Here is a 27509-nt window from a genome sequence, read left to right as displayed (position 1 = left end):
CTGGCATTTTTTCTTAATGCAAATTATCCTTTGCTATGTACCACAGAAGGGTTTGGCTTCATGTAACCAATTCTATTTTCAGTTCCATTAACTAGAAAACTAATGTAGGAGAATTCAGAAAGACAAAATAATAATGCTCAGATATGTAGAGGAGCTTCTGTAGAATTAGCGAATAAGTAGATTGGGCTTTACAGACTTGAGAAGTGCAATGAAGGGGAATGTGATAAAGATATGTTTAGTGTTTTGGGTGTGGGGTTACATGGGGGTAGTGAATAAAGAATAATGACTGTTCCCTGTCTTTGCAGAAGCAAGAAGTAGGGCTCACCAAATAACCACAGTAGGCAAATCACTCAAAACAAGCACACAAACACGTTCTTCAAAAACGTGTAATAAAATTGTGCAACTGGTTGCTCGAGTAGGGTGTTGAAATAGGTTATATAGATTCAGAAAACAGCTGAAAAATATGGAAGGAAAATCCTTCCGTGACTATTGCATGTAGAAACATAACATCTTGACTAGAAAGGCTGATCTTATACTACAGATCCTCAGAGGACAAAGACGTGCTCTGAAGAATTGTCATTCTCTTTTTCTTACAGGTTATTACTCCACTGGCATAGTCTTGGATATGCCTTTGATTTGAGAAAATATAACTATTATCACATTTCACACTAGTAAGTCATGTTTTTCAGGCTACCCCCTGCAATTCTGGATAGGGAACATTAATTTGCATCCAGTGGTGTTTTACAATATATGTACATCAATTATGCATAATTTCTGCTGCTTTGGAAGGTGTTACTTGTGTTTAAAACAGAAAATGCTGTTTTATCATAAAATGATTTTTGAACAGCTATGTTGTTTAATTGCTTTTACTGTGTACTTGAGGTATTTTTAATTAGCTTTGAATATTTAAATTTTTAATAACTGTATTATATCTAAATGGCTCTGCACAGTTCCAGATATCTACAGTAGTAAACTAAGAAAATGCATATTATAATTCCTGGAAAGGGATGCTAAAGAAATGATCTACTCAACTCAAGTAATCAGCTTATATTCAGGCAGTAACTGGTTTTGTGTGTGAGTGGCATGTTAATGATTTAAAATACTCGTTGTGTTTTGGTAAAGATGGCATGATTCTTTATCTGGTTTTCTCCATGTCGTCTTTCTGAGATACCTAGTTATATCCTGAATGGGACAAAAAAAAAAAAAAAAAAAAAGAGAACAGTCTTTTGAGGAGCAAGATCAGTCATATTTCTGAAATCAAATCATAGACTTTATGGATATAGGCCATATTCTGCTGTATGCTCAAATTTTTATATGTCAGCATTTACATCTCTTTCAGTAAGTGCTAATAGCTATAAAACAGACATATGAAGACTTTTGTGGTTAGTATATCCACTCATCAATTGGCAGGCCATAGTTAATGTCACAGTATAAGTATATGACATGCTTTTGGGGCCACGCCTCAAAAACTTTTAATTTCTACTAATGAAGTGACTAATGCAGATGATCATTTTCAGAAAGTTATTTTCTCTATTTAGAAGAGCTCCTGCTTGTAAATCACAGAACTTCATTCTCACACCATACTTCTGTTGACTTCGAAAAAACCAAACATTTACCTTGTTCTGCCCATTGTCTAAATTTGAACCCTTAAGATGAATGTTGTTCTGCACCTTTTTTGTCAGGGAGAGTGTATCTTCAAACAAGAAAGGAAGCTAGCATTCACTTCATGAAAACTATATTAATTGCTCTGGCAGATGCTATCTGTATGCGTGTTTCATCTGTATGTTCATTGAACATATCATTTGCAGTAGCTGCTAGAATTCCCCTGTCTGGTTTTATCTTAGAGCCCTTGTACTGTACTGAAGTAGTTTTCATCAAAATCTCTGAGGACCGCTTCCCTAGCCAAGTCACAGAAACAGTGATATCACTCTGATCTTTTAGATATCACTGATTATGTTCTTTTATGTAACTGAAATTTCCTTTTCTTCTGAGAGCATTTTCTCTCTGAGTTGGAGAGTCATCATCACATTTCCTCTAAATTTCCTGTGAAGGTACTGTGATTTAATTTGCAAGCCCACATTCAACTTCTGTATCCATGTGGACAGTTCACATCTGACTCATGAGGCATTTTTTTCTTTGAATAAAATAATCCTAGAGTATGGGCTTACTTATGTCACTGTACATACATGGCTGACTGGTGTTTTAGGAATACTCAATATATGCTGCATTGTCCTTTGTCTCTTGCTGATAATCTTCCACCCTGGATTGGTAGTGTTGCTATTTGCCTGTCCCTCAGAAGCATTCATTCTATTTTATATCTTAGATCTCTCTCTAGGCTCTTACTTCGTTGGTTTTCTAAAAAAGTATAGACTATTTTTCTTTTATGATAACATCTAAAATATAGTCCCAATCCTGGATTTATACAGCTAAAAATCTGTTCTGGGCTTTTACATCATGCAATTCAATTTAAGCAAAATCTTTTTTTCCTGTTGCATTGTCTTGCTTATGTTCATTGAAAATACTGTTGTGACTATGACTCATCTGTCCTGTCTGTTTGATTGCGTCACTCTGCTGTGTATATTGTTTTATTTGTCATGGACTCTTAAGATTTCCAGTGATTTTTCTCACTGACAGAACTGTGTGCTTGGCAAATGGGAGACGGTTGTCCATGGGAACATATCAGTTGTAGGTCATGACCACAAAAGATAAATTGTTGTGAAAAATCCACAAAAACACACAGGACCCCAGACTGCGCAAGATCCCCCAAAGAGAACACAGGAAACACAGAAGCGGAGATTCTGGTCATGTATAAAGATGCAATTGAAGAAATCCTCAAGTAAAATAGCAAGTGCTTCACTCATGGTTTTCAGCTGACCTGAATCATGCGCATCTTTTTTGGTTCTTATGCTTCATTTTGCCTTTCTGTCACTTGTGAGAAGAGAAAGAATGGAAAGTGAAATTAAAGAGTGTCAATATGGTTGTCTTCTGTTGTGACATCTATTGAAAAAAGCTGATGTAAATTTTTCCCCTAAGGAGGAAAGAAAACTGAACAGCCAGTTCCTTCCATTTCAACACTCCATAGGAGCTGCCCCACCATGCTTCAGTGATACCATTAAGGTTATAGCCCTGCAAGTGTCATCATATCTCCAGTTCTTCCTGTTTACTCCCCAGCTGTCTGCATCAGCATGGAGGCATTTCAGTGGGCACCCAGTGAGGCTGACTTTGTGTCTGGAGTGGCTGAGATTCCCTGGTGTTCTTTCAGTTGTTCTCTTGCTGGCCTGCCTGCCTACCCCAGGCTCTTGGCATCTTAGTGGTGTGAGTGGGATGGCATCTCATTGCACACCTTATCGTTCTTAAACTTGATGATATCCCCTCCTCAGTTATATCTAGTTTATGACAGTTAATTTCAATTCATTCTGGGGAGTCGTTAGAAACATGGCTGGTCCTAAAGGGGGAAATATCAGTCATATATTTTTCATAGTTCTTTTCATCGTGTGTTCTCATGACACAGGTGTGTTTAAACACACTTAAAAGAAATAGGTTAAAATGTTTTCTAATGCCAGCTTGTATTTGCATGCATACCTAGCTTCTTAATGGTAGAGTACAATTTTTTCTGTAGTAATTCAATTATTGCATAGAATATGATGACCTAGAGGTCAGTTTCCTTTCTAGTGAAATCGGTATTGTATAAAAAAAAAAAAGTGAGAAATCATGCTACTATTTTCTTGATATCTCTGAAAGTAATTTATTTGAACTGAAATGAAACTGAATCAGCTAATATGCTTTAGTAGCTGCATTGTATATGCTAGTAAGTATATTACTCCATAATGCTCTCTATAGCATCCCCAAAGAAGAATTCCTAATTCCTTTCCAGTGTCTAGCTCAGGCTTATTAGTCTGAGAGTCACATGTCTTACAACTTCAAAAATTTTGTCATGACTATATATTTGGCATGTTTGTTCTGTTTGGTGACATGGTGTCTGTTGGAATGAGCACTGTGTGGAATTGTAATGAACTTTCTGAGCAAATAGTGTCTCTGCTCCTCTGCTTGGTTCCTTCAGAAATTTTAAATTGCCTAATACCCTGAGATAATCCTTTGTTGAATTGAGAGGGGCTTGACTGAGAGGTTCAAATTTTTGTGTGTCTGGGGAGAGATCACTCACTGAAAGATAGCTGTGATGTGTATTTGCTTTTATTTTGTAAATCAGACTTAAAATTACACCCTCATTTAACTAGTAAGATTGTACACACACGTGTACATAAAGACATACATTTAAAAAGAACTAGACGGGATGTTATGGGTTGCAGTTTTACTCTAGTTTAGCAAAAAATATATACTTAATGTGCATTAAAAAAATCCCTTTATACTGATTCATATACTATTCTGAGTGAAAAACAGGTTTCCTGCAAGATCAAATGGATCCTTCTAAGGCATGCTGCAGCTGGGCAGTGGTAAAAAAAATCAGTAGAAGGCCACTGTTGTAGCTCTTTAGTTTTATCTAGGTTGCCCTATAAATACTTGAATGGAATAAATAAACTCAGTACTGGCTACAGTTGTGTTTTGTCATATGTTTGGTTATGCCTGCTGTGCAGACAAATTCTGAATCTTCGTTGCTGTAAGATATAGACTTAATTTCAGTATGTCACGGGAATGACCTGTGGCAATGCAAAATAGTATTTATAAATGTGTTGCAGTTAGAACAGGACGTGCTACATTATAAACAAAGCCAAAGTTTATCCCTTAAATCCACATTTCAATACTCGCTCTATTTAATGCAACTGTTTGCCTCTGTATGTCATTCAGTGGCACTTATCAAAGTTGTCCCAGTCCCTGAGTCTGGTATTTTGAGTCAAAAAAGCTACCTCTTGTTAATATTTTTTTGTTAAGGAGCAGCTGGTGAATGTAAAATCTTAGTTGTAGTTTGATGTTGGCACTAGATAAGCAGGCTGTTAGTATCTACTAGAAAGAGAACTCCTGAGTTTTGATTCTGGGTAGTGAAGTAGAATTTGTGCATATTTTGGTAATTTATTTTCTCCTATAATGTAAGATGTAAACATTTAGTTGGTGTTAAATCTCACAGCTCACTTCTGAAGAGATGTGTGGAGTGTTTCATTCCACAGCCAGGAAATACAGACTTTGTGTCTTAGCTGTTAATGACATTTTTCTGTTTGGAATTGTTTGGTATTTTGTTTTTGGATTCTTCTGTCGTGGGTTTTTTTTGTTTGTTTGTTTTTTTGGTTGGGGTTGGTGTTTCTTTCTTTTGTGTAAGCAGTTTAATTCAGCCACATCATAAGAATAAAACTCAGGTTTCAGCACAGAGTTGTTTCATTAAAATGAAATTATTTGTTCTATGACAATACTTGAGTCTGATAAAAGGCATATAGTTAATGAGTATTTCTGTGACAGATGCACTCCCTATCACAGTTTCCACAATTTGACTGGTTTTTGCACTCTTTTATTCAATAGCATACAAATTAAAACAAATTGCAGACTTCTGGTACCAAAAAAATAGCATTATTTTGCTAAGATAATGTTTAACCTGTATCTTGTAAAATAAACTCTATTTGGAAATAATTTTCAAAGACTGCTAAATTTGGTGTACAGAATGTATACGTTTTGTTGCTTGTTTGGAAGTCCTGGAATAAACTGAAGCAACATTTATTACATCATGAGATTTCTAGTTTCTTCTGTCAAAGGTGTTCATTGGAAACTTGGAAGCAATTTTCCTTTGTAACACTGGCAAACAGTTGTAGTCTGTCTTCATTATCAGTTTTTTACAGTTTAGTTAACCTAAAGCTAATTAGAATGAGGTTATTAATGTGTGATTTTTATGTGTCAAGTTTATTTACTTTGTGAGTACTCATTGAAGTACGAGTACTCACAAAGTAAATAAACTTGAAGCAGAAAACATTGAAACTCTTTGCTGTTTCTAAAGGTGATTTACTAGCAATAAACTCAGTTTGTCCATGTTAAAAGTACTTTTTTTTAAAAAGATTGTTATTAACTTGTGAGCTGATAGTAAGAGATGAAGAAAAATACAGTCTTTGGACTAAGTCAGCTTATGAGACTTTGAAATTTATATTGCATTCTGCTGAACTAGAGACGCTTAAAGGCTGTTGCAGTGTTCCACTCAGAGCCCTATTCTTGCAGAATTTTAAATGGAGACATTGTCTGCAGTTATGGTTTACAGTAATGCCAAAAGAGAAATGGCTCCTAATACTTGGCACCAATGGGTGCTAATATTTACAGGTAATGTGTTGTTAGAGAAGAACTTTTTAATAAAGGGAAAAAAACCCTAAAGATTAACTAAGGATACATTAAGTAAGTATTAAGGAAATATTAAGTAAGTATTACTTAAGTAAAGATTAAGTAAGTATTAAGTAAGGATAATGCACATACGTAGAGTTTTTTACTATGTAGGCGTTTTTATTACATATTTTCAAATCACTGCCCCTTTAAAATGACTGGTATTTCAGGAGAATTGAGAGTTATGTCTCTTGGTTTTGGGGTATAGAAGAATTTCAGTTTTCTTTCTACGTAAAATGATGGCACAAAATATTTCAGGAAATACAGAATTCGTAAGTGGTTAAATTGATCTGAGCTTAATCCTGCTGATGTTGACACTTCCTGGCTTGTATCAGTAGCAGTTCAGCCCTTATCTTTTATTTAAGTGAAATTCAGGATTCTGTATTGCACATTATCCAATAAATCAATTATCCTACAGATTTTCTTTTTTTCACTGAAAATTCTGGCCTTTCTCCTAGGACAAGAAGGATAAAGTATCAAGATTTGACACGATACGTCATTCCATAGCTGGAATTATAAGGTCTCCAAAATCCATGTTGGGTTCATCATCAGTAAGTAGTACCAATACTATAGTGTTGTGATATATTCTGTTATTTTTACAGCTTAAATAAGATTTATTTTTTCTTGAAACATCATGCATTTCCATCTGAATGGACAAAAATTACATTAAGATAATGTTATATAAAAACTGTTCTGATTGATCAGCATACAGGATAATATCATGGTATTTCAGAACAACTTGCTACGCTTTAGGAGAATCACAGTTTGTATGCTCTTTGCAGCTCCCAGAGTGGTGCTGTATTGTTCAGAATATTCTTCCCAATGAGGCTGATTGTCTTGAAATGCACTGTATGATAATAATCTGTAGTTGGTTAGATGGCTGTACATGTTTTACTGATTGTTGCAATAATTGTATTCTCTATATATTTGTTACAAAAAGCTCCAATGTATAAGCATATTGTTACTATTGCTACTACTGCTAGTACTCTTTAAGTAACTATTACAAATCTTGCTTAAACCCCACTACAAATGGTTGTTGAGTATCTCTGAGGTATAGTTAGCTTTTGTCCAAATTCTGTAATTGCTGGACAAATGTCTTTGTTTCTTTTACTTTTCTACTTCCTTTTGTTTGTTACATATGGAAGCTTGCATGATTAGTTAGAATCCATGAGCACCTACTAGGGATGTGTCAGATTTTACTTGAAAACCTTTTGTCTTTTTCTTGAAGTGGTGGAACATGTGATCACCATAACGCTCCCAAAATAAAATCAAACCAAAACAACAACTCAAAAAACAAGAAAAAAACCCAACAAACCTGCAAAAATGTTGGGCAGAGTTTTTAAAATTGTTAAAAATTGCCTTTTAATTGTGATCTTGTCACCTAAAATATAAGCTCAAAGTAGCATTCTTGAAAAAACTTTAGAAGCAATGGATCTTCTAATTTATGCTGCAGGATTGCATCCAAGGATCCATTAAAGGACACAACCAACCATATTTAAGCAAGATAATACTCAGAATGGGTGGAAGAGATAACAAGTACATATGTGTAAATATACATGTATTTACAGAGGACAACTATACACAGTGATGAAGGAATGGAAAAATAAATATGATCATGAGATAAAATTATGGTAGAAAGGCTTTTTCATGAAAAACATGAAAGTTACATTACCTTTGAAAAGTAACAGGAAAAACCTTGCTAAAATATTAAAATATCCTTGATGTTAAACAAAAGCTCCACATTATTGTGACCTTCATTTTATAAAAGTTCTAGTTGTTGTAAAAAGGCAGCCTTTCATAGTAAAAACCAAATAAAATGTTTATTTCTGTGACCCCTGTTCTTTATGTAGGTGAGACACAGCATTCATCTGTATTTCTGTGTATTATAAAACTTATGACTTCAAAATAAACCAAAACGCTTCCTAAAACTACAGAAAAAACTTAGCTAAAACAGCTTCAGTGAAAAATTGGAAGAGAAAAAGAATCTCGAGAGGAAGATCAAAATTAAACATTTAGTTTATATCAGGGAAAATCACTGTCAAAATGTCCATTGGCCTAAAGTGTCATTTTAAATAGTCTATGTGCCACACTCTGATTTTCATTCCATGGAAGCTGATGTAAATCTGGCTGCAGATACATGGTAGATAGGATTGGTGAAACCTTGGAATATATTTGGAAGAAGTAAGATCGGCATTGGTTCATTTGAGTCAGAAAGTAAAATCTGAGTAACAAGTGCAATCTTGATTTCTTGTTGCTTAAATGACATCTAAATTACTTCAAAGTTAGAATATATAAGCTAGCCAATTTTCAGTTTTGCTTTGTATTTTGATTTTGTGATTTTGCATGTGCTAGAAAAGCTGACCATATGTATACTGCTAAAATTTGTGTCACAAATCATTACTTAACTATAAAATGTGGTCAGCTGTTTCCTGCTGGCAACTACATAACAATGCCTAATTACTAAATATATAAACTGATACTTAAAACTTATTATCCATCAACAAAATGTTAAAAGTTATTATTGAACGTATATTATAAAGTAATATTAACATACATTAAAAAAGTTATTTTTTAAATAGACCAGTACAAAAGAGGATCTCAAAGCAGATTTGGAAAACAATTGGTACTGATCCTCTCATATAGTCTAGTCTAAAATGTGATCTTAACTACCTGTTTACAGATTATTTCTTTTAAGTATTTAAAGTTTAAAGTATTTGTAAATATTTAATTTTTAAATATATTAAAATTTGGAAACGGAGCAATATCTTGGTTTAAATGTAGTGCTATATTAAAAACACTGTCCAGTATTTTTATTGGTGGGATAAATTGAATCATTGGTAAATTGATTTTGTTTGTATGAATTAGAGAGGACTACTTTTTTTGTGTGTCATCTGAAAAAAGTCAAAGGGAAATCGTGCCATTCTAAAAGCAGGCAGGAGTTTTTGTATGTTGACCCTGAAATTCTATATATGCTCTCAGTATAAGAAGGTAAGAAGTAATACAGGAAAAAAAGTGTAGTTTGAAGAGAAAGAAACAAGGCTAAGGATTCAGGTAGGTTTTCTTGATGAAATTCAAGCCAATTTTCTGTAACAGCAAGAGATGTAAGTTTAATCAAATGCGGAGAGGAAACACAACAGTGGGGGTAGGTTTCATGTACCAGTAATGAAATGCTGTGAATAATCTGAATGAAGAGTCTAAACAAATTTCATCATGAATGCCAGCTTCTGCCCTTCTGAATATTTTTTTTGGTACGAGACATTTGAGCTTGACACGAACATCTGCTTTTGTTTGTAGGATTTTTAAAAATTGTTTATAGGATAATAGGTGGAATTAATGTTTGTTTCAGATGGCATATTACTAGCATGTGGGAATGAGGCAGGTAGACAGAGACAGAATATTCCATAAGGTATTGTCTCAAATTATCAACCTAAATTTATTGCTTTACATTCTCATTTGTGTCAGTACTCTTTTACACTGTGAGAGAAAACCTTGAGAAAATGTTTTGTTTGCTCAAAGATGGAAAAGAAGGGATTACTGAACATTCAGAACATACACAAAAATACAATATTGAGCATGCTATTAGTGTAATAAAATATTATCCCCATTATTATTTTTATTTAATTGGTAGTGCAAGTACAGGAATAGTATACAATTCTTTGGAGTTAGAAATAACACACTACTGTTTGCTCAGTTTTTCTCTTGAAATAAGGGAAGCAGCTGAAGACTGCTTCTTTTTTACTGTTGGAAAAGAGTATAGATTTTAATGGATTGTTAAACAGGGAGGGAGAAAAAGACTTAATATAAGGAAAGGACAGCATTGGATCCATGAGGAGCGTGATGAAATACAGGAGACTATCTCCCCAGAGAAGAAAAAGTGTGATTAAATACATAAAGACAACCCCCCTAGCCCCACCCAGTAACCCATGCGTGAAATATGGGAATAAATGGAAATCTTGGGCAGAAAAAAGGCAAAAAGAAAGCGGGGGGGGGGGGGGGGGGGGAGGGAGAGTTGAAATTTGCAGTGTGAGTTCTTTTCTTTCTGCACAATTTGGTTAATTATTGTTACCTTCCAGCCAAATTAACAACAAAAATTCTAGAAGCAATATTTCTTCCTTTAGGCTGTTGAATCATTGAGTGCTTCTGTAAGTGTACATACAAATGAGGAAGAGATTCATCCCCCAAATGAGACTGTAAAACATTAAGGCCTATAATATAAACTTGTCATATTAACTTGCTGGCTGACAGTTAAGTAGAGTTTAAAGAAAAGAGGTGGGAATTTCATTTTATGCAGGTTGGTTTTTTTTCCTCCTCTGTTTTCCTCAAAGACTAATCTATGATCTAATTCTAACTATAAAATGCAGTAGAAATGTTAGTACTAATAGTGGTAAACTGAGTTGAAATCAATATTAAAGTAGATTTATATCCTGCATTGGTACTGTGTCTTCTGGGCTTTCAGCCATGTTTTGTTCTATAGCCAGTCAGGGTCAGTATTGTAACCCAGAGAAAATATGTTGGAACCAGAAGACTTCTTCATAAAAATAATGTGATTTTAATAACAGTCAAAACAAGAATAATTTCCACTTACTTCATCAGCAAAACCACCTTGATAAAAACTAAAGGTAAGGTAAAGTGAAAGACAATCGACAGAGAAAACTTTGTGGCATTTCCACTGTTTCTTTCTAAAGTAATAAATAATACTTCGATCAAATTTCAATGAGAGGGAAAATTGATGATAGAGTTGTGGACAACACCACAGTTATCTATGTCTAAAATGCTCTGTTTTACTTCCATAAGCTCTTTCTCTGTCATAAAGACTTTTAAGATGTTTTGTTTTGGGATTTGATCCTGATTTGTCTGAAAGGTGCCTCAGCCTGCACCCAGTTTATGCATAAGCAGATGTTACAATCTGGTGGCATCCTTTTTAAAGCTATAAAATAAATTGCATGTCAGGTTGTGGGGTTTTTTGTTTTGGTTTGGTTTGGTTTGGTTTGGTTTTTTTTGGTTGTTTTTTGGTGGTTTTTTGGTGGTTTTTTGGTGGTTTTTTTTTGGTTTTTGGGGTTTTTTTAACTTACTTTCGTGAAGTGGATTAGTAACCTTGTACTGTTGTTTTATCCTTAGGAACATTCCCTCTCAAGTAGGAATCTGCTCCTGTGTTAAAGACTTTGCTGCTCTGAACATAACAGAGGTCTAGGTTTTTTTTCAATTCAAGCTCAACATCTTTGAACAATAAATGTTCAAGTAAATAACATTGTCACCACATTTTGAAAGCTTTTTCTTTTAGGAATTTGTAAAAGAAAATTACTTCATGTCATTTAACAGTGGTGGACAGCTTTCACCAGGGATGTTTTTAACTGTTGATGAAATTGAAAGAAATTACTGTCTTCTTGGCCAATCTATATCTCTGCTTTTTAGCAGCTCACTGTGCTGATAGACACATAACCTTGGAGTACAGCTTTTGCCTCTAAAAACTCTGTGCTATTTGTGTTCAAGCTGTAGTTTTTTCTTATATACTCCTTCCTATTACTGACTCTGTAACAGAGCACACTCTTTCTTTCTAGTGATGAGCTTCTTGGTTGTAGTGCATGTTTCAAGTCTCAGGTCTGAAATTCTCCTGTCTTGGTTTGGGAAGACAGGTATCTGCCAGGTAATTAAAAAAAACAACTGGAGTTTCCTTTGGAATGGAGAGTGTAAACCCCCCCTCCACTCCTTATTTTTTTCTTTTTCAATTATAAATTTACAATCAGAGGCTCTTAGGCAAAGATTTGGGAAATAGGAATAGCAGTTCTTTACTAGTATGTATTACAAAGCAAACAAACACAAAAACCCCCCCACCAAACAACTACAGCATTACTAACAAACGAAAACAGTACCAAGAACCTTGAGGGCTTTGTTTCACAAAACCCAGGGCAGTTTGGTTTTGGTGCCCCTGCAGGATCCTCAGAGCACCAAGCTGAAACAGTGGAAAAGTCCCGGGCTGGTAGCTGGGATGACAGGGTGTCTCGGAAGGCAGGGGCAGGATGTCCCCGCAGCGCAGGGGGTGCAGGGTCACACTGTAGCAAGAGGAGCAGCACCTAAGAAGCCGAAGGCGAGGCAGGGCCTGGACCAGCTCCCGCTGGTGGCAGGGAAAACTCAGGATTCAGGCCGAACTGGTGATAGTAGATTTCCCAGGACTGGATCCCTTTGGCCACAGTGAAACTCTTCCAGCCAGCAACAGACGTTCTCTCTGCAGCTGCCTCAAGCTCTGTCTTTTACCTGCATTACCTCCCCCTTCCAACTTTGTCCACCTCTTTGTTTCGGTTAAGTACTCTCAAGTATCCAACACTTGGTCTCCTTGGTAACTTATGGGGAAAAAATTCTTTAGAGAAAGAAGGAACAAACCTAACCCCCAACATCTCCTTGATGAGAATTTCATCCATAATGATTCTCTGTGTCTGTTCATGTCAGAGAACACAAGGGTCTGTCGGGTTCTTAAATATGTTCTCCAGTTTTTCATTAAGATCCTGGACTAAACTAACCCTTTGAGGTATAACTTAGGCAACCAGAAGCCAACAAAAACACTTTTTAATAGCTAAAATTGTGTGCAAGTGCTGAAGAATTACAGATATTTGGAAACAAGAATTTCTGCATAGATTCCCATTCATGGGTCTGCTTATTTCCAATCTGAGAGTCTGAGACCATTCCTAGTATTTTTTGGACTAGGCATTGTAATATAAGTATCTTCTGAGGAAAACCTTAAATGTACAAATGTCCTCCAACCTGGGTTTTTATCAGGGCAGAGCAGTAGCAAAGGTTAATTCAGGATGCTGTGCTTCACTTGCATCTGTTTGAACTAGGGAATGTTCACATACCTGTTCTACTCACAATGTGCACTGCATTACGTCGTTCAGAGTTTTACCACTCTGGCTGTGAGAATTTCTAAGAGTTCTGGCAATGTTTTTGAATTAGATACAGCCTAACTGAGGGCTTGCCTTCCTACTCATAACAAATAAATCTGAAGTGGTCAGTCACAAAATGTAAAGTTTCCTTCAGTGTTTTCTTAAATAATGTAGGCATGTTAATGTGTGAAATCATAGATTTAAACTTGTTAACTTCCACTTACAACTAGTAGCTTCCATTTGCAGCCGATTCCAGTTATTGAAAATCTTTACAATCTTTGTGTCTTCAGAAACTCCTATCATAGAGTTCATAAGGACATCACACCCAGGTATATATTCTGCACTACAGGGTACACGCTAGGAAAAAAGTCTCATAATTATTAATTGATTTGGGATGCAATTGATAAATTCTGCAAAAACAATTTATCCAATTCAAGTGCTTTGTATGAGTCAATTTATTATGGTTTTGTGTCTGGGAAGTTTCTCTCTGGATGGAGAAATGATTAATTCTCTGTTGTTAATAGCATATCAGAATGTGTGAGAAAGAGTTGGACAGTATGGCTTATGAAAAATAGGAGGCCAGATAAAAAATATTACATGGTTTTATGGAAGATTCCTTAAACTTCTGCTTTTGATATATTGATTTTTCAGGTAAACAGAAAAGAAAATGATCAATATGCTTTTGTGCAAGTGTAAGAGCTGTAAGAGCCTTGATCTTGTTGGTTAATTGAAATGCATAATTTAGATACATAAAACAGAAATTATTGTTGTTTTTGATAGTTTTCATGTACAAGTAAACTTTAAAAGTGTGCTGTTATAGTAACATTTTTCTTCAATATTTTCCCCAAGTTCTTTGATGTAATCTCAACCACTGAGAAACCTTTGGCTGAGCAAGACTGGTATCATGGTGCAATTCCAAGAATAGAAGCCCAGGAGCTGTTAAAACAGCAAGGAGACTTCTTGGTGCGAGAGAGCCACGGGAAACCCGGTGAATATGTCCTTTCTGTGTTTTCAGATGGACAACGGAGACACTTTATCATACAATATGCTGATGTACGTCTCTGATAAAGTACTGAATATTCAATTTAGGATCTACATAGTTTATTATACCAAATGGATTTAGCCTTTTATGTGAAAATATGAAGGCTGTTGGAAATATTGCCATCAGTGCTGGAATCAGGGGTAAAGGTCATTTTGGGAAAACAAAGGAAAAGTATGAAGTTATCAGGTTATTCAGTATCTTCTGTCTTATATTGACAAGCCAGGATATTTCTGTGAATGTTTTGAAATCTGGGAGTTGTTTCTCTTTATTTATACATGTACATTTGGTTATTTGGTTATTGGAGATTTGGCTATTGGTTATTTGGTTACCCATTTTCATAGTTGGTGCAAATTAGGCTGCTTCTAGTTCAGACTGTAAAATCCCACTGCATCTTCTGAAAAATGGAAACAGCCATGCAGAAGAAAATAATCTGTGTTAGTTTTTATACATATGGGAATTGAAGTGCCTGTTGTACTTGAGATGCTTGTTTTATTTTTAGTCCTTTGGTTATTGTTTTGTTCAGTTTAACACAAACACATTTGGATGTTGCACACAGTGTGTATGTTTCTAAGGACCAGAATCGAATCTCTTGTTGCTCTGAGGAAAAACTGATGACTTAATGAACAATATAGTAATTATTATCTACTTTTATACAGTGTATTTCTTTTTATTCTTCTTAATGCATTGCTTGGTTTTTTTTAATGTGTGTATTTTTCTTATTACCTTGCAGAATTTTAAATTTATTCAAAATGTGACAGTTCCTATAAGATTGCTAGAAATTTTTCTTAAAGTGTGAAATTGCAGCAAATCATTCTCAGTTTTGATTCAATAGTGCTGTCTCTTCAGTCTCTTGTAATAAAGTTTCCCATGTACAAAAAAAATCTCAAATTTAATCTCATAATGATATTACACTGAGGGAATTTCATTGTTTAAATCCCCAGATGATGCAGCATGCCTGGGGTAACTCAGTATTGTATGCCTGATTTATTTCCTTTTAATGAGAAGTAGTGATATTTTTCAAACTTCACATAGGTTGGAACGCTTCTCTAGGATTAATGATTATATACACCTGTAATACTGGAGAGTGTTCATTAGTTTTCACCTAGAATTTTCCTTGTGGAAGTTAGCACACAGTCAGTATTTATTTTATTTTGATTTTATGACATTAAAGTATTTTGATATGTTAGAGTGCTAAATGAGAAAATAAAAGCAGTAAAATTACCTGTAACTAGAGTCTTACAAGATGCTTGGTGCTCACTGATCTGACCCAGCAGAAATAAATGCACATTATATATGTGGTGTAACTGAAATAATTTTGTGCAAATCATTGTATGTGGCAAGTAAATCTCCAAAAAGTAGACTGGATTTTCAAGTCCAAGGACCCAGTATTACTTTGGGGCCTAACTATTAGCTGATTCTTCTTTTTTTTTTTTTTTTTTTTGGGGGGGGGGGGGTGTGGTTTCCAGGAAACAGAACAAGCTATCTTTCTCTCCATAGTTTTGTTCTTTCTCTTGGCAGTTACATTTGAAATGTAAGACTGATACAGTTCAATATTGCATAGCTTGGAAAGTCCCAGCATTGTCAGGTCAAGATATCTATCTGCTTGTACATAACATAATAGAGCATTATGTTCTTCTGCTCTTGGGATTAATTTGTGGTAGATTTTCTTGTCAATCATGAAAGTTAACACTTTTTTTTCTTGAAGATGTTCAGTACTCTCTATGCATTCCTATGGAGTGAATTTTCTGAGAATGAGAAAAAGCTTATTAAGCTCTAGAAAGTAGGTGTTCGGAATTTCAGGGTCATACAGTGAGGGATTTATTCATGAACATTTTTGTAGGCAAGTTCACGGAGAATTTAGTACAAAAGATTTGATGGTTTGTTTACATTGGTATGAACAATGTGGAATTGTGTCTCTGACTGGTCAAACCACACTCTTGGATCATTGACAGGTCTCCGTATTTTCTTCAGAATCAAGTGCTGAAGGTTAGAGTAGGACATTTGTTTTAACAGCAATCCTTTCATTGTATAAGTGTTCAGTGTCTGGTTTTACCATTACTTTAAATGCTAATTTTGATACAATGATGTGTGTGATAAATGAATTCATCATTCACCTTTAAGCATCAAAATTCATTGCTGTCATTCAGGACTACCATTTTTTTCACTTCTGCTTGTTTGAGGCTGTGCCATTTTAAAGGGGTTTTTTTCGTTAGTGATCTTAGTAAGGGTCAGGATTAGGTGTAAATACACAGAATCAAAGGATACTGCCTGCTCTGAAGATTTTACATGGCAGCAGATGGGCATATGGATGGATCTGGAATGAGGCAATAATAGGCAGTAGTGGTGGTTGTGCTTAGGAGATTCTTAGGGACAGCAGGTTTTTTGGATCTTCAGCACAGAAGTATGAAGGAGCTTATTTGAAAAGAGTGGGAACTAGTGTTAGTGGTCAGTCAAAGCTGAGTCGCTATTTAATAAACAGCAAAGGGTTCGTACTGTGGAAGCATTTTTATGATAGAGATCTGTGAATGTTAAAAACAGCTGACATGACCTAGGTGTCTTTACCAACAGCAATGACATGTCTCGTTAAGGAAAACAATGAACTTAGAATGAATGCACTGTGCAAGGAATTCAGTTCTGGGGGCTAGAAAGAATGCATACCAGTGGTAGAGGCTTTCATTGCCCAGTTGTATAAATGAACTTGAATCACCATCTGTACTCTGAGTTTTTTTAATTGCAGTACTTGTTCGTTGTTGCATTGTCAGGCTGGCTTGTGGCAGCTACTGCCTTGTGGGAAAAGCTCTCTAACTGCAGATGCTGAGTCTTATGAAAGCAGGAGACTTTATCATGTTTCACAGTCAGCTGCTGGGCCCTGCCCAACTTCTCTTTGTAGCTTGTGTATCACCTGCCTTTGTCTCTAAGTCGTTTAGATTCTCCTGATAAATACTCTTTATTAAAGACCAATCATGCATCCTATATTCTATGCCAGGGATTTACTAATATTAGGAGACAATAAATGAAGGAAGATGAGATTAGGATAGTATTGTGTATCTCTTGTTTATCTCTTGTTGTATTTTATCACACAGATTTTTTAGTTTGCCTGCCATATTTTTTAGAAATAATACAGAAGTTTGTGTTGTTTTTTCTGGTTTAGAATATTTTCATTTTATTCCGTAATAGTTCTGATTTTAACTGGGCTATCTATTTATATTAAGAGTTTAATAGTTATTTTATCATATTGCCTTAAATGACTGAGGCAGTAATTTTGCATTTATTAATTTATCATTTTCCTAACTATTATTCCAATTAAGTTAGTATAAATGCTATTCAATACATTAGAAAAAGAATCTAAAATAACTCTCTAAAAGTGTACATTTTTTTTCTGTGTTTTTACTAGTGAAGGAAGTTTGGTCAAGCACTTTTGCAGTTTCTTGTTCAAACTATTTCTTATAAAGAAATAAATTTTTCCTTTTACCTCCATACAGAATCAATATCGTTTTGAAGGAACTGGGTTTCCAACTATTCCTCAGCTCATAGAACATCATTACACAACAAAGCAAGTTATTACAAAGAAGTCGGGTGTTGTTCTGCTTAATCCTGTTGTTAAGGTAATGCATACATTCCAGAACTTTTATCTAACTGACAATCATTTTGGGGGGTTTCTCTTATTATTTAAATAAGATCCTATGGAACTTCTCAGAAGATTTTTCATTTTTCTTTATTTTGTGACTCTGTTACTGATCTCTTTCAAACTTCTCACCTCTGTGCAATACATTCACTTAAAACAACTCTCCATCTTGATTCTTATATGAGCTTTTGCTATTTTGAAAGAATGGCATTAAACTTCTTACCAAGTATCCTCATGCTTTTTTTTTGGTTTCACATTTGGATATCCATACTAAGTAATTCAAAGTTGCCCTTCTATAAACTAAAAAATTTCTTCTATATGATGGCGAAGGTCTCATAAAAATTGGAAGACTTACAACAACTCCGTTTTGTCTCTGTTTTATATCACAAAAGTAAGATGCAAGAAAAGGCACTGATATTCCAGCATCAATGAAAATTTAAAACAAAAATTACCTTTTAAATCAGGAAGCTATTGCAGAAAGCCTTTCAGGATGGGAAAAAAAGGGCTAAGTATTAAACTGTATCAGTGTTTTAAGAGTCTCCTTGACTTCTTCCCGCAATTTTGCAGTATCTGTCTGTTATTTCATTCATAAGCCAACATTAGTATCTGTCTAGTTGTTATTTCACTCATAAGCCAACTCCACTTATCTCTGCATCTTAGCTATGGGTAAGCTTTTTGTTCTTGATATATTTATTTTTTCAAGACTGGTTTCAAGCCTGTGTTCAACAAAATTTTAGGAAATATGGTGATTTGTATTTCACCATTAGTTACCTACTCCAGGGTCGTTATAGATGAGTAATGTGATGGTTGGCTCTTGCAATTAAGGGCTGAATATTGTGTGTAAAGAGAAGTTTTATTGATCTATAGTTATGTTACTGTGATTTGTTTTTCGGACATCCTCTGTTCTCTCCACAGTCCCCTTTCCCCCTGCATGGTTCCCAAGGGATGGCCTTGGTAGTCAGGAAATGTAGAGAGAGGGTATGTACCTGCACCCCTTGCATGGGGCATTTGGGAGGAGAGGAGGCTTGTTACTAGGAGGTGTGGCATTGCAACACCCGACCTCCAATCAAGTTGCAAAAAAGCAGTCTCCACCAATGGACAGTGAAAAGGAGTTGATTGGCAGACTTTGGGAGGGGCCAAGTTTACCTGATGCAACAGCAAAGGTATAAAAGTCAGAGCAGCAATTTTGTGGATGAGCACGTGGCAGTTTAGTTCCATGCTCCCAGTGCTGCTCGTTCTCCTTATTCAGTCTTCTGTTGTATTTTGTTAAGGTTTAATAAACCTTTGAAATTTTAAAATTAAGTGTCATTTCTCACAAGGGTCCTAGTTCTTTCCTGCTAATAATCCTAAGAAAGTCAAGCATGTTCTTTTTCTCAAAATTGTACTTAATCTGCACTTAACTATTCTATATAATCTTAATATTTTAAGAATGGGGCATTGGAAATACACATTTTTGTTAATATCTTGCTGATTACCAAACTGATGCTTCATTGAACATAAGTTATTGCTTACATTCATTGTAGATCACATGAGAAAGCATAGGACATTAATTTTGATGTATGAATAATTCCTTTTAATATAAATGGTTTAAGCTACAAATAAGGGGTAGTCAAGCTCAAAAGGAAATCTTCTAAAATCTCTTAGCAAATGGCTCTCTCTCTTTAATACCTTGTTAGTTTTAAATATGTAATGCTTTTTTCTGCTTCCTGACTGTACATACTCTTTTGCCCTGTTTTGGCAAAAGTAAAATGATAGTATAGTATATTATTACGAAGCTATTGTCTGTTAAACTGGAACACCTAATCTGTAAACCAGCATCTCTTCCTTCTCTGTTGCTTACTTTGAAAATAGGGAGTTTCTTATTCCTGCCTTTTTTTTCACTTTGTGTCTTTTTTCAGGGAGTAATATTTTAATTTATTCATAGTCCTGTGTAACTATAGCCACATACTTTTTCTAGTACATGTCTTGTAGAAAAAACATATTCCCAAATGACATTTCTGGTCATTTCACCATTACCGCTCTGGCTGCAGCAGCAAGTTTTCCCCCAAGCAGCAGCTCCAACCGTTCTCAGAAGCCAAGAGAGCAAGCGGGAGCTTGCAGCTGCCCCAGCCCCCTTTATTTCCCAGCTCAATTCTCCAAGTATCTCTGACCCTTGGAGAGAAACCCTCCAGAAACCCTCTGATAAGGGAGTAGCCAGCCCAGCCCCTCCTGGGGCTACTTCTTTTGTCTCTGTTAAGTACCCGGTCGTTATTGTCTTTTAGCAACAAAATGGGAGAAAATTCCCTAAGAGAATGGAAACAAAAGGAAAAACCCTAACCTCCAACAGGCCTTTTGTTTTTCTTTTTTTCAGGGGGAGAATGGAATCAGTTTACTCCTCTTTGGGCTTGTTGACTTAAGTTAATCTTAGTATCAACTAAACTTAGTATTAACTAAAAATTAGTGAAAATAATAGTATTTCTTCTAGGATTGTGGTAGTTGGTAGTTGATCTGAGCTGCAGTGCACAACTACTTCAGCTGCTCAGGTTTCCTAGAAATTACTCAAGTAATCCATAAAATCCACAGGCTGCATCTATTTTTTCATATGACTTACCTTGTCCTGGTATGCATCAGTCTTAATATGCAAGAGGGTAATACTCATTTAGGGTTAGTAAGCCTACCTACTTCCAGAAGATATTGCATGAAGTAATGGGAAGAGTGACTGTTTAGACTAAGAAATATATTGAGTGACAGGAAACTGATTGTATAGGTTTTTTTAAAAAAAGTATTACATAGATTGCATGTAGGCTTTATTAATTTATGAAATAGGATGTCAGTTTATATAGCTACTAATACTTGGTGTAAACTAAAACCAATATATGTTATACTTAGTGCTTCTTGACCAGCAGTTTGAGCCAAATGAGACAGTGTTGAAGAGGGTGTTAGCTATATGATTTAGAGCAGCTGTTCTCAAAAATAAATAGTTTTGGTTAGACGGTAATTTTATGATGGTTTTATTTCTCCCATCTGATAAAAACTATTTGCTGTATTCTAAAGAAGCACTTTGGAACGAAGCAGAAGAGTGTTCTGAGCTTTCCTTTTTAATTTGCATGGAGCTCTGGCTTTCATGTGGGAAAGTGGAGACATTTTGTTTTCAGAAGTAGCATGTGCACCTAGTGTTGGGGGTAATTTATTCACCATGTGCTGTTATCAAGATGTCTTTAATCATCTTCTTAAAGTTCATTTGGCATCTCCAAAGACTGTTTTTGTTTTGTTCACATAAGAGCTGTAGAGCAGTCATTGTCATTTCATGTAATCTTTAATCTCTTTAATCTTAAATGCTCACTTCTAAAATTTCAAAAGTTCATTAAACCTTAACAAAATACAACCAGGGACTGAATAAGGAAAAATTACAGCACTGAGAGCCTCTGTGACCAGCAGCCATGTGCTCCTCTATGAAATGGATGCTCTGGTTTTTATACTCTTGGCCCCTCCCAAAGTCTCGTCCCTCAACTCATGCTCTGCTGTCTGTTGGTGGATATCCCTCTCTATAACTTGATTGGAGGTCAGGTGTTGCTATGCCACACCTTCTAGTAACAAGCCTGCCCTCCCCTAAATGCCTGGCCAGTGACAACAATAGGAGGGAAGGGAAAGAGAACTACAGGAAGAACATGCTAAAATAACATAACTATACATCTATAAAACTTCTCTTAACATACACATAATATTTATCTCTTAATTGTGAGAGCCAACCATCACATTACCCACTGATAACAACCTATCTAGAAATAGAAAGTTAAATTTGACAAACTTTAAAAAAAAAAAAAAGTTATGCTTTTTAGTTTGGTTTTGCTTTCCTTCCGACAGTCATTCTTTCTCCTTTACTATATTAATAAAATTAGTGTTCACCTTCTGTGATGTTGCCCTTGAAAGGAAGAAGCTTAATTATGTCACTAAAGGCCTGTCCCATGTCCCATTTCACATAGACCGAATTGTCTGCTTGGAATTTTAATGATTCTGTAATAATAGAATTTAAATTAGAAAAACTGAGGACATTCAAAAGATATTGGCAGGTAAATTCTTGAGTGGAAAAGAATCTCATATTTATTTATAATCTTCTAGAAAAAAATGTACATTGTGTTCTTCAGGTTGTTATTGATGGACTGACTGATACATAAAGCCCCTGGGTAACTCACAGCACACCCAGAAACTTTTAATAAAAATGCTGTTCTACCATACTGAATGTATTTTAACCTTCTAACATCTTTGACCTCCTCTTTTGGAGGTTTTTAGATTTCTTGAATTATAATTTTTTTTACATGTTTACAGATTATCTGTAAAATCTAGATTAAGTTGTGAATGTGCTTCAGTTTGACTACTGGAAGAGAGAATCATCAAAAAAATAAGGAATACCATTTTTGTTTAAGAGTACCTGAATTAAAGTTTTCACTTGGATCATAAATACACCTTTGAAGCAAGTCTGCCCAGGATGCACAACTGCTTATGGGAGGGAGTTCAGTTTTCAGAACCAGGAAAGATCTCGTCTGAAACAATACTTTTCCCCCAAATACATGTTTCAGGTTCTGAGCACCAATTGATTCACTCTGGAGACCTGCTACTATTTCACTAGTGCTGAAATAGTCATGGTATATGGATGCTCTGTAGTTAAGTCAAATTCTGAGCTTATGGAACAAAATTAACTGTTGCTTTGTCAGGTGAGTTAGGCAATGTGTTCATTACTAGTAACTTTCATTTAAAAATTCTGAATCTGTTTTTATGGGACAAAGAACCCTGTGATGTGGTCTGATACATTTTGTGTACAAAGGAAAATGGTGGATCATAAATGATCAGATGAAAGAAAAGTGCTGAAAGAAAAAACCCGAGGTATTTCTCAGTAGTGTTTCTAATGCTGATAAATAGGTTTGCAAATGATATGAGAATTCTCTACAGATCTGATTCTGTCTTGCAAGGTATGAATATACTGATGAGTTAGACATGGAAGGAAATTCTGAAGAGCTATAAATTTAAGTTAGAAGGATTTTCTTCATGAAAATCTTAGTAAAAATATGACATGACGCTAATTTTTTGTTGATGGGGTTTGTTTTATTTTAGCAAAGCAAGGTGAAGTTCACTGTTGCAGACAACACTTGTTCAGAGTTTGGGTAGTGTGTGCCTCTCAGTCCAGCAAAGCACACAATGAGGAATTGAAGGAGGCAGCTGAACAGTCTCAGTTTCAGGGAAGCACTCTTGCATCTGCTGGGAGATGCTGGATAGAAATGAGGAGACTTACAAAGGCCAAGTTTATCACAAAGTAATGCTGTCACACAATTATAGATGCTCATCCCATGGCTGGAGACAATTAAGATACTGCAGAGGGAAGCAGTGGTAGTAGTGGTGCTGCCTGTGGGGAAGATCATCTTGAGTCTGTTTGACCTGAGGACCACTCTTGAGGAGCAGAAATCTGAAATGCAGAAGCAGCCTGTAGCAGAGGGCGATGCAGTTATTGCAGCTCTACCTTGGCTAGATTTGTCACCCCAGGGAGGATTTCTGTGGCACCCTGGATTACCTCTGTGATACCTACCCATTTGGCCAGGCACTCTGTAGGAATGCCAAGAAGCACCTGGTGGTTGTGGTCTTTGGATGTTGGTTTTTGGCTTAAACCTGTAATTCTCATGGGTGTGGTTAAAGTCTAATACATGCATTTTTAAGTGTCAAAATATATCTTCAGTTTCCTTTAAGGAAATTAATTAATCATTAAAACTGAGTATTTATAATATGCAAATGACAAACTTACAGGAAATGAATGTATTTATTGAATATGCATAAAATAAATCAATAGCCTACAGCTATTGACATTTGAGAGCAGAGTTTCGTGTCTTAATATAAGAGGTGCATTTCAGTTATGTTTTTATTTCTTCGGAATCTGGAGAAGTGCGACAGGATTTGCTTTTTATGTTTTTTAGCAGAGCTTATTGCAGTATTTTTGTCAGGTAACAAAGGAATACATCGTCCTTAATGGTGGCCTGTACTTGTCAAGGCATGTCATGCTGTGGAGAAAAAGGAAAAAGGAGAGTAATTTGCTCTTTATGCCAACAAAGTACTGAATCAAATTTATGTGTAATTTCAGGTATATTGACGACTCTCAAAATTGAAAGTATTTATTTTCTCAAAAAATCTCATTAAAATGTGTTGTAATAATGGAGGCAGATAAGGTGCCTGAACAAAGAGTGAAAAGGATTATTTTGTAGTCAGTGATCAAAGTTTTCTGTAGTTTTTTTTTTTTCTTTTTAGAGACCATGACAATAAAGATTGCTCTGTTGAATGTTTCTGGTTCAGTTTTGTTTTTCTGGTACTTCTAGCATGATCAGGTGTAGATTAAAACTGAAAAATAACACTCCTAAGTGGTGTAAGCATTATGCTCAAACCTAGAAAAAAAAGTATTTTATCAGGTATATGAATTTCGTTTTAAATTACACAATGAAATTTTTGACCAATCTCATCAAGAAAAATCTCTGTCCTTGAAATTTTAAATGGAAACCTTGGCAACTTATGCATTCTTACTTTCTGTACAACTTTCATATAAAAAGCTATAGAATGCCATATTGCTGTGTGGAGTGCAGATTGAACAAAATTAGTTATCTCAAACACAACCGAAACAGTAGAAAGTAGAAAAAATAACTAAAATTTATGAAGCAAGAGATGGAAGCAAGCCATTCATTTTTACAAAAAGTAAAAAGGTATGTTGTTAGGAAGGGGTAAAAATTATTAAATGAAATATTTTAGAAGTTTTTTGATAACTGGTAACTAAGAGAATAAACTGCTTCAGTTAAAGCGTTCTTCACCAAAGATCATTTAGATTTACTAGATTTTGTTGCTGAAAATTTATATATGTGTGTGAAAATCAACCGATTGTGTTCTGTAATATTCTGGGTGTAAGTTTTGCCTTATGAAGCACTTGTAAAAAGTGGAGCTTTGTTTTTTGGCTTTTCATTGTCTTTATCAGAAGCTTTGTAACCAGATGTTAATATAGCACAATAAGAATTGTATTGGAATTGTGTATGATTGCAGCAAGTTTCCTGAGTTAAAACATACTGGGGTCTTTTATGGGTTCTGACTTCTTCCCCATATTTGGAATTCAAACATTCCCTTATAATTATTTTATTTAAGATTGTAAGTTGTAAACTTCCTGTAGTCCTCTAATTACATTCTTATTCCTGTTTTCACTAGTGCAGTCAGGATGACTTTAATGCAAATAATGCTTTGAGTTTTCAGGATTTTCATAGTATGTGGCTGACAACCATATAACGTTCCTTGAATGTGGGCTCTCATGGGTCAAAAAACAGAGTGTAGATTAAGAATAGGAATGAGTGTCAGTGCTCTTACATTCCTTTGTAGAGTTACAGTTGTGCACAGTTGGTTACTGTGAAGTAGCTTGTGGTTGCTTAAGTATTTTGGCCTCCACTAATTTAACTGGAACAAAGCATTAAAAAGAAGTGAAATGACATTTCAGCTGCGAAGGAACAAAGGATACACAGAAAAGGAGCTAGGATAAGAAGGGTACGTTTCTTAAGTCTGTGCATCTGATGTATGTAATAGTGTCTGAATTCTCAAGAAGGTCTGTTTATTTAAGTATTGATTAAGGAGCAATTCAGGGGTGAGAATAAGAAATTCAGGATTCCTTATTTGCAAGATAAGTACTGTACTTAGCCTACTGCTGAGGGTATTGCATGGATTTCATCATCAGTTCATAGTGAAGTAAATGTTATTACCAATTCTATCGTTTCTGTCGCTTGGATTTCTTCCTAATAGAGTTGCCAATGATTTGGAGTGTTTTACTAAAGTCAGGATCACCCCCAGAGGGTGGTGATCAGTGGTAGAAAGTCTAATTGGAGGCCAGTAACTACTGCTGTCCAGGGTCAGTACTGTCCAGTACTCCAGGATCAGTACTGTGTCCAATTCTTTCTTTATCCACTTCTTCGTTAATAAGCTGGGTGATGGGGCGTGAGCAGCTTTACTGATGAGACTAGTCTTTCAGGAGGGGCTAATACACCAGAGAGTCAAGCTGCCATCCAGAGGGACCTGGACAGGCTGGAGAAAGGGTTTGACAGGAGTCTCATGCAGATCAACAAGGGCAAGAGCAAAGTTCTGCAGCTGGGGAAGCACAACTCCAGGCACCATGGCATGGTAGACATAGATGTTTTCCCCTTATTTCTTGTGCTCATATTTTATATTGAAAGTATGAATAGTAAATTTGTTTGCTTAATTTTATGCCGGTTTATTCAAAAAGAGTTTTGACAAATTGAGGAGGGCACTGCATAATTAATTCTCAGAGTTTTGAGTTTTAGAAAAAGATGCAAAAGATGCAACAAGGTGCAAGTAAGCCCAACATAGCTGAGCACTCACTTCCCCTGTAGTAGGATGGGGGAGAGAATTAGAGGGGCAAAAACTACAGAAGTCATAGGTTGAGATACAGACAGTTTAATAGGTAGAAACAAAAGCTCTTTACACAAATAAAGCAAAAGAAGGAATGAATTCACTGCTTCCCATTGCTGAGCAGGTGCTCAGCCATTTCCAGGAAAGCAGAGCTCCACTCCATGTAACAGTGTCTTGGGAAGAAAGATGCCTTCACTCCAAACATTTTTCCCCCTTCATGCTTTTTGCCCAGCTTTATGCTAAGCATAATGCTATATGGTATGAGATATCCCTTTTTTCAGTTTGGGGTCAATTGTTTTGACTGTGTCTCCTCCCAGCTACTTGTACAGCTGCTGGAATAGGTGGTGAGTTCTTCAAAATATTCATGCTCACTGTCAATATTTCATGTTTAATTTTTGAGAAGAATACACACATATGCATGCCATAAAGATGGCTTCATGTATAATCATCTTTATAAAGAGAATAATTTAACATGTAAAACCAAAATATGACCGCATACTAGCTACTGTGAATAAAATTACCCCAGCCAGAACCAGCACAGCAACAACAACAACCGCACAGAAAAATTTTGTCACTAATACAGGAGAAAAACATTGCTGAAGACAGCATTCAGAAGATTACTAAAGTAATAATAGGATCTGCTAATATCTAGCAGAGCCGTTTGGTGTGTGTGCTGCTTCCCCTTGTGTGTCTTTCATTGTTCAGCTTTTTTTTATGCCACTAAGAGACTTTACAGTGCTATTGCTATCTGAATAATGAGCTAGTGGTATGTGAGAAACTAGCAATATCTTGTTAAAGGACTGTATGTATCTGATGTAAAAAACCTGGTGCATCATGCTTCTTTTAAACTTTTCATATCTATGTAATGTTGTGTGACTTCTGGTTCAAAGCCAACATCTGTCTTGCTTGGAATGCAGGCCAAGCTCACTGGTACACTGTAGTGTCATAAGTTAAAGCTGCATTTTCCTTTCTGTGTGGCTTTGCCTTTTTCCTGTGCTTTCAGTCACAAATTAGCTAATACAGCAGATTATTTGAAATTTTGACAGGTTATTTCCATTCCAGTTTTAACATGTTATCTGAAGATTATGAAAGGCAGTGCAAAATGAGCAGGTGTGGCTGGAAAAGCATAGGATGAAGCATCTTCTGGTTTTGCTTTGAACCGAATAGTAATTCAGTGGAAACTCTAACGTGGAACTGTAGCACTCTGAAAGGTATTGCATGCGGACCACTGTAAATGAGACATTGTTTCTGA

At 35.6% G+C, this 27509-nt stretch overlaps 1 protein-coding gene across 4 annotated transcripts in view; it reads left to right on the top strand.

Moving 5' to 3' along the window:
- The window catches only part of FER (FER tyrosine kinase), a 164031-nt gene that overhangs the window by 71025 nt on the left and 65497 nt on the right, over nucleotides 1–27509 (top strand). For 2 of the 4 annotated variants that reach the window (XM_066181840.1, XM_066181842.1), the window contains exons 11-13: nucleotides 6765–6857; nucleotides 14031–14234; nucleotides 17706–17828. In XM_066181840.1, the coding sequence (XP_066037937.1) occupies nucleotides 6765–6857; nucleotides 14031–14234; nucleotides 17706–17828 (420 nt within the window). Of the gene's footprint in view, nucleotides 1–596; nucleotides 633–6764; nucleotides 6858–7759; nucleotides 7910–14030; nucleotides 14235–17705; nucleotides 17829–27509 lie in introns of those variants that run through there. The other 2 variants (XM_066181843.1, XM_066181844.1) reach the window with 2 other exon arrangements.

Source organism: Chamaea fasciata, unplaced genomic scaffold (genome assembly GCF_029207755.1).
Source record: "Chamaea fasciata isolate MVZ Bird 193981 ecotype frontalis unplaced genomic scaffold, bChaFas1.0.hap1 SCAF_4, whole genome shotgun sequence".
Taxonomy (NCBI): domain Eukaryota; kingdom Metazoa; phylum Chordata; class Aves; order Passeriformes; family Sylviidae; genus Chamaea; species Chamaea fasciata.
Note: the sequence above shows the minus strand (reverse complement) of the source record. Positions and strands in the feature narration are given on the sequence as shown.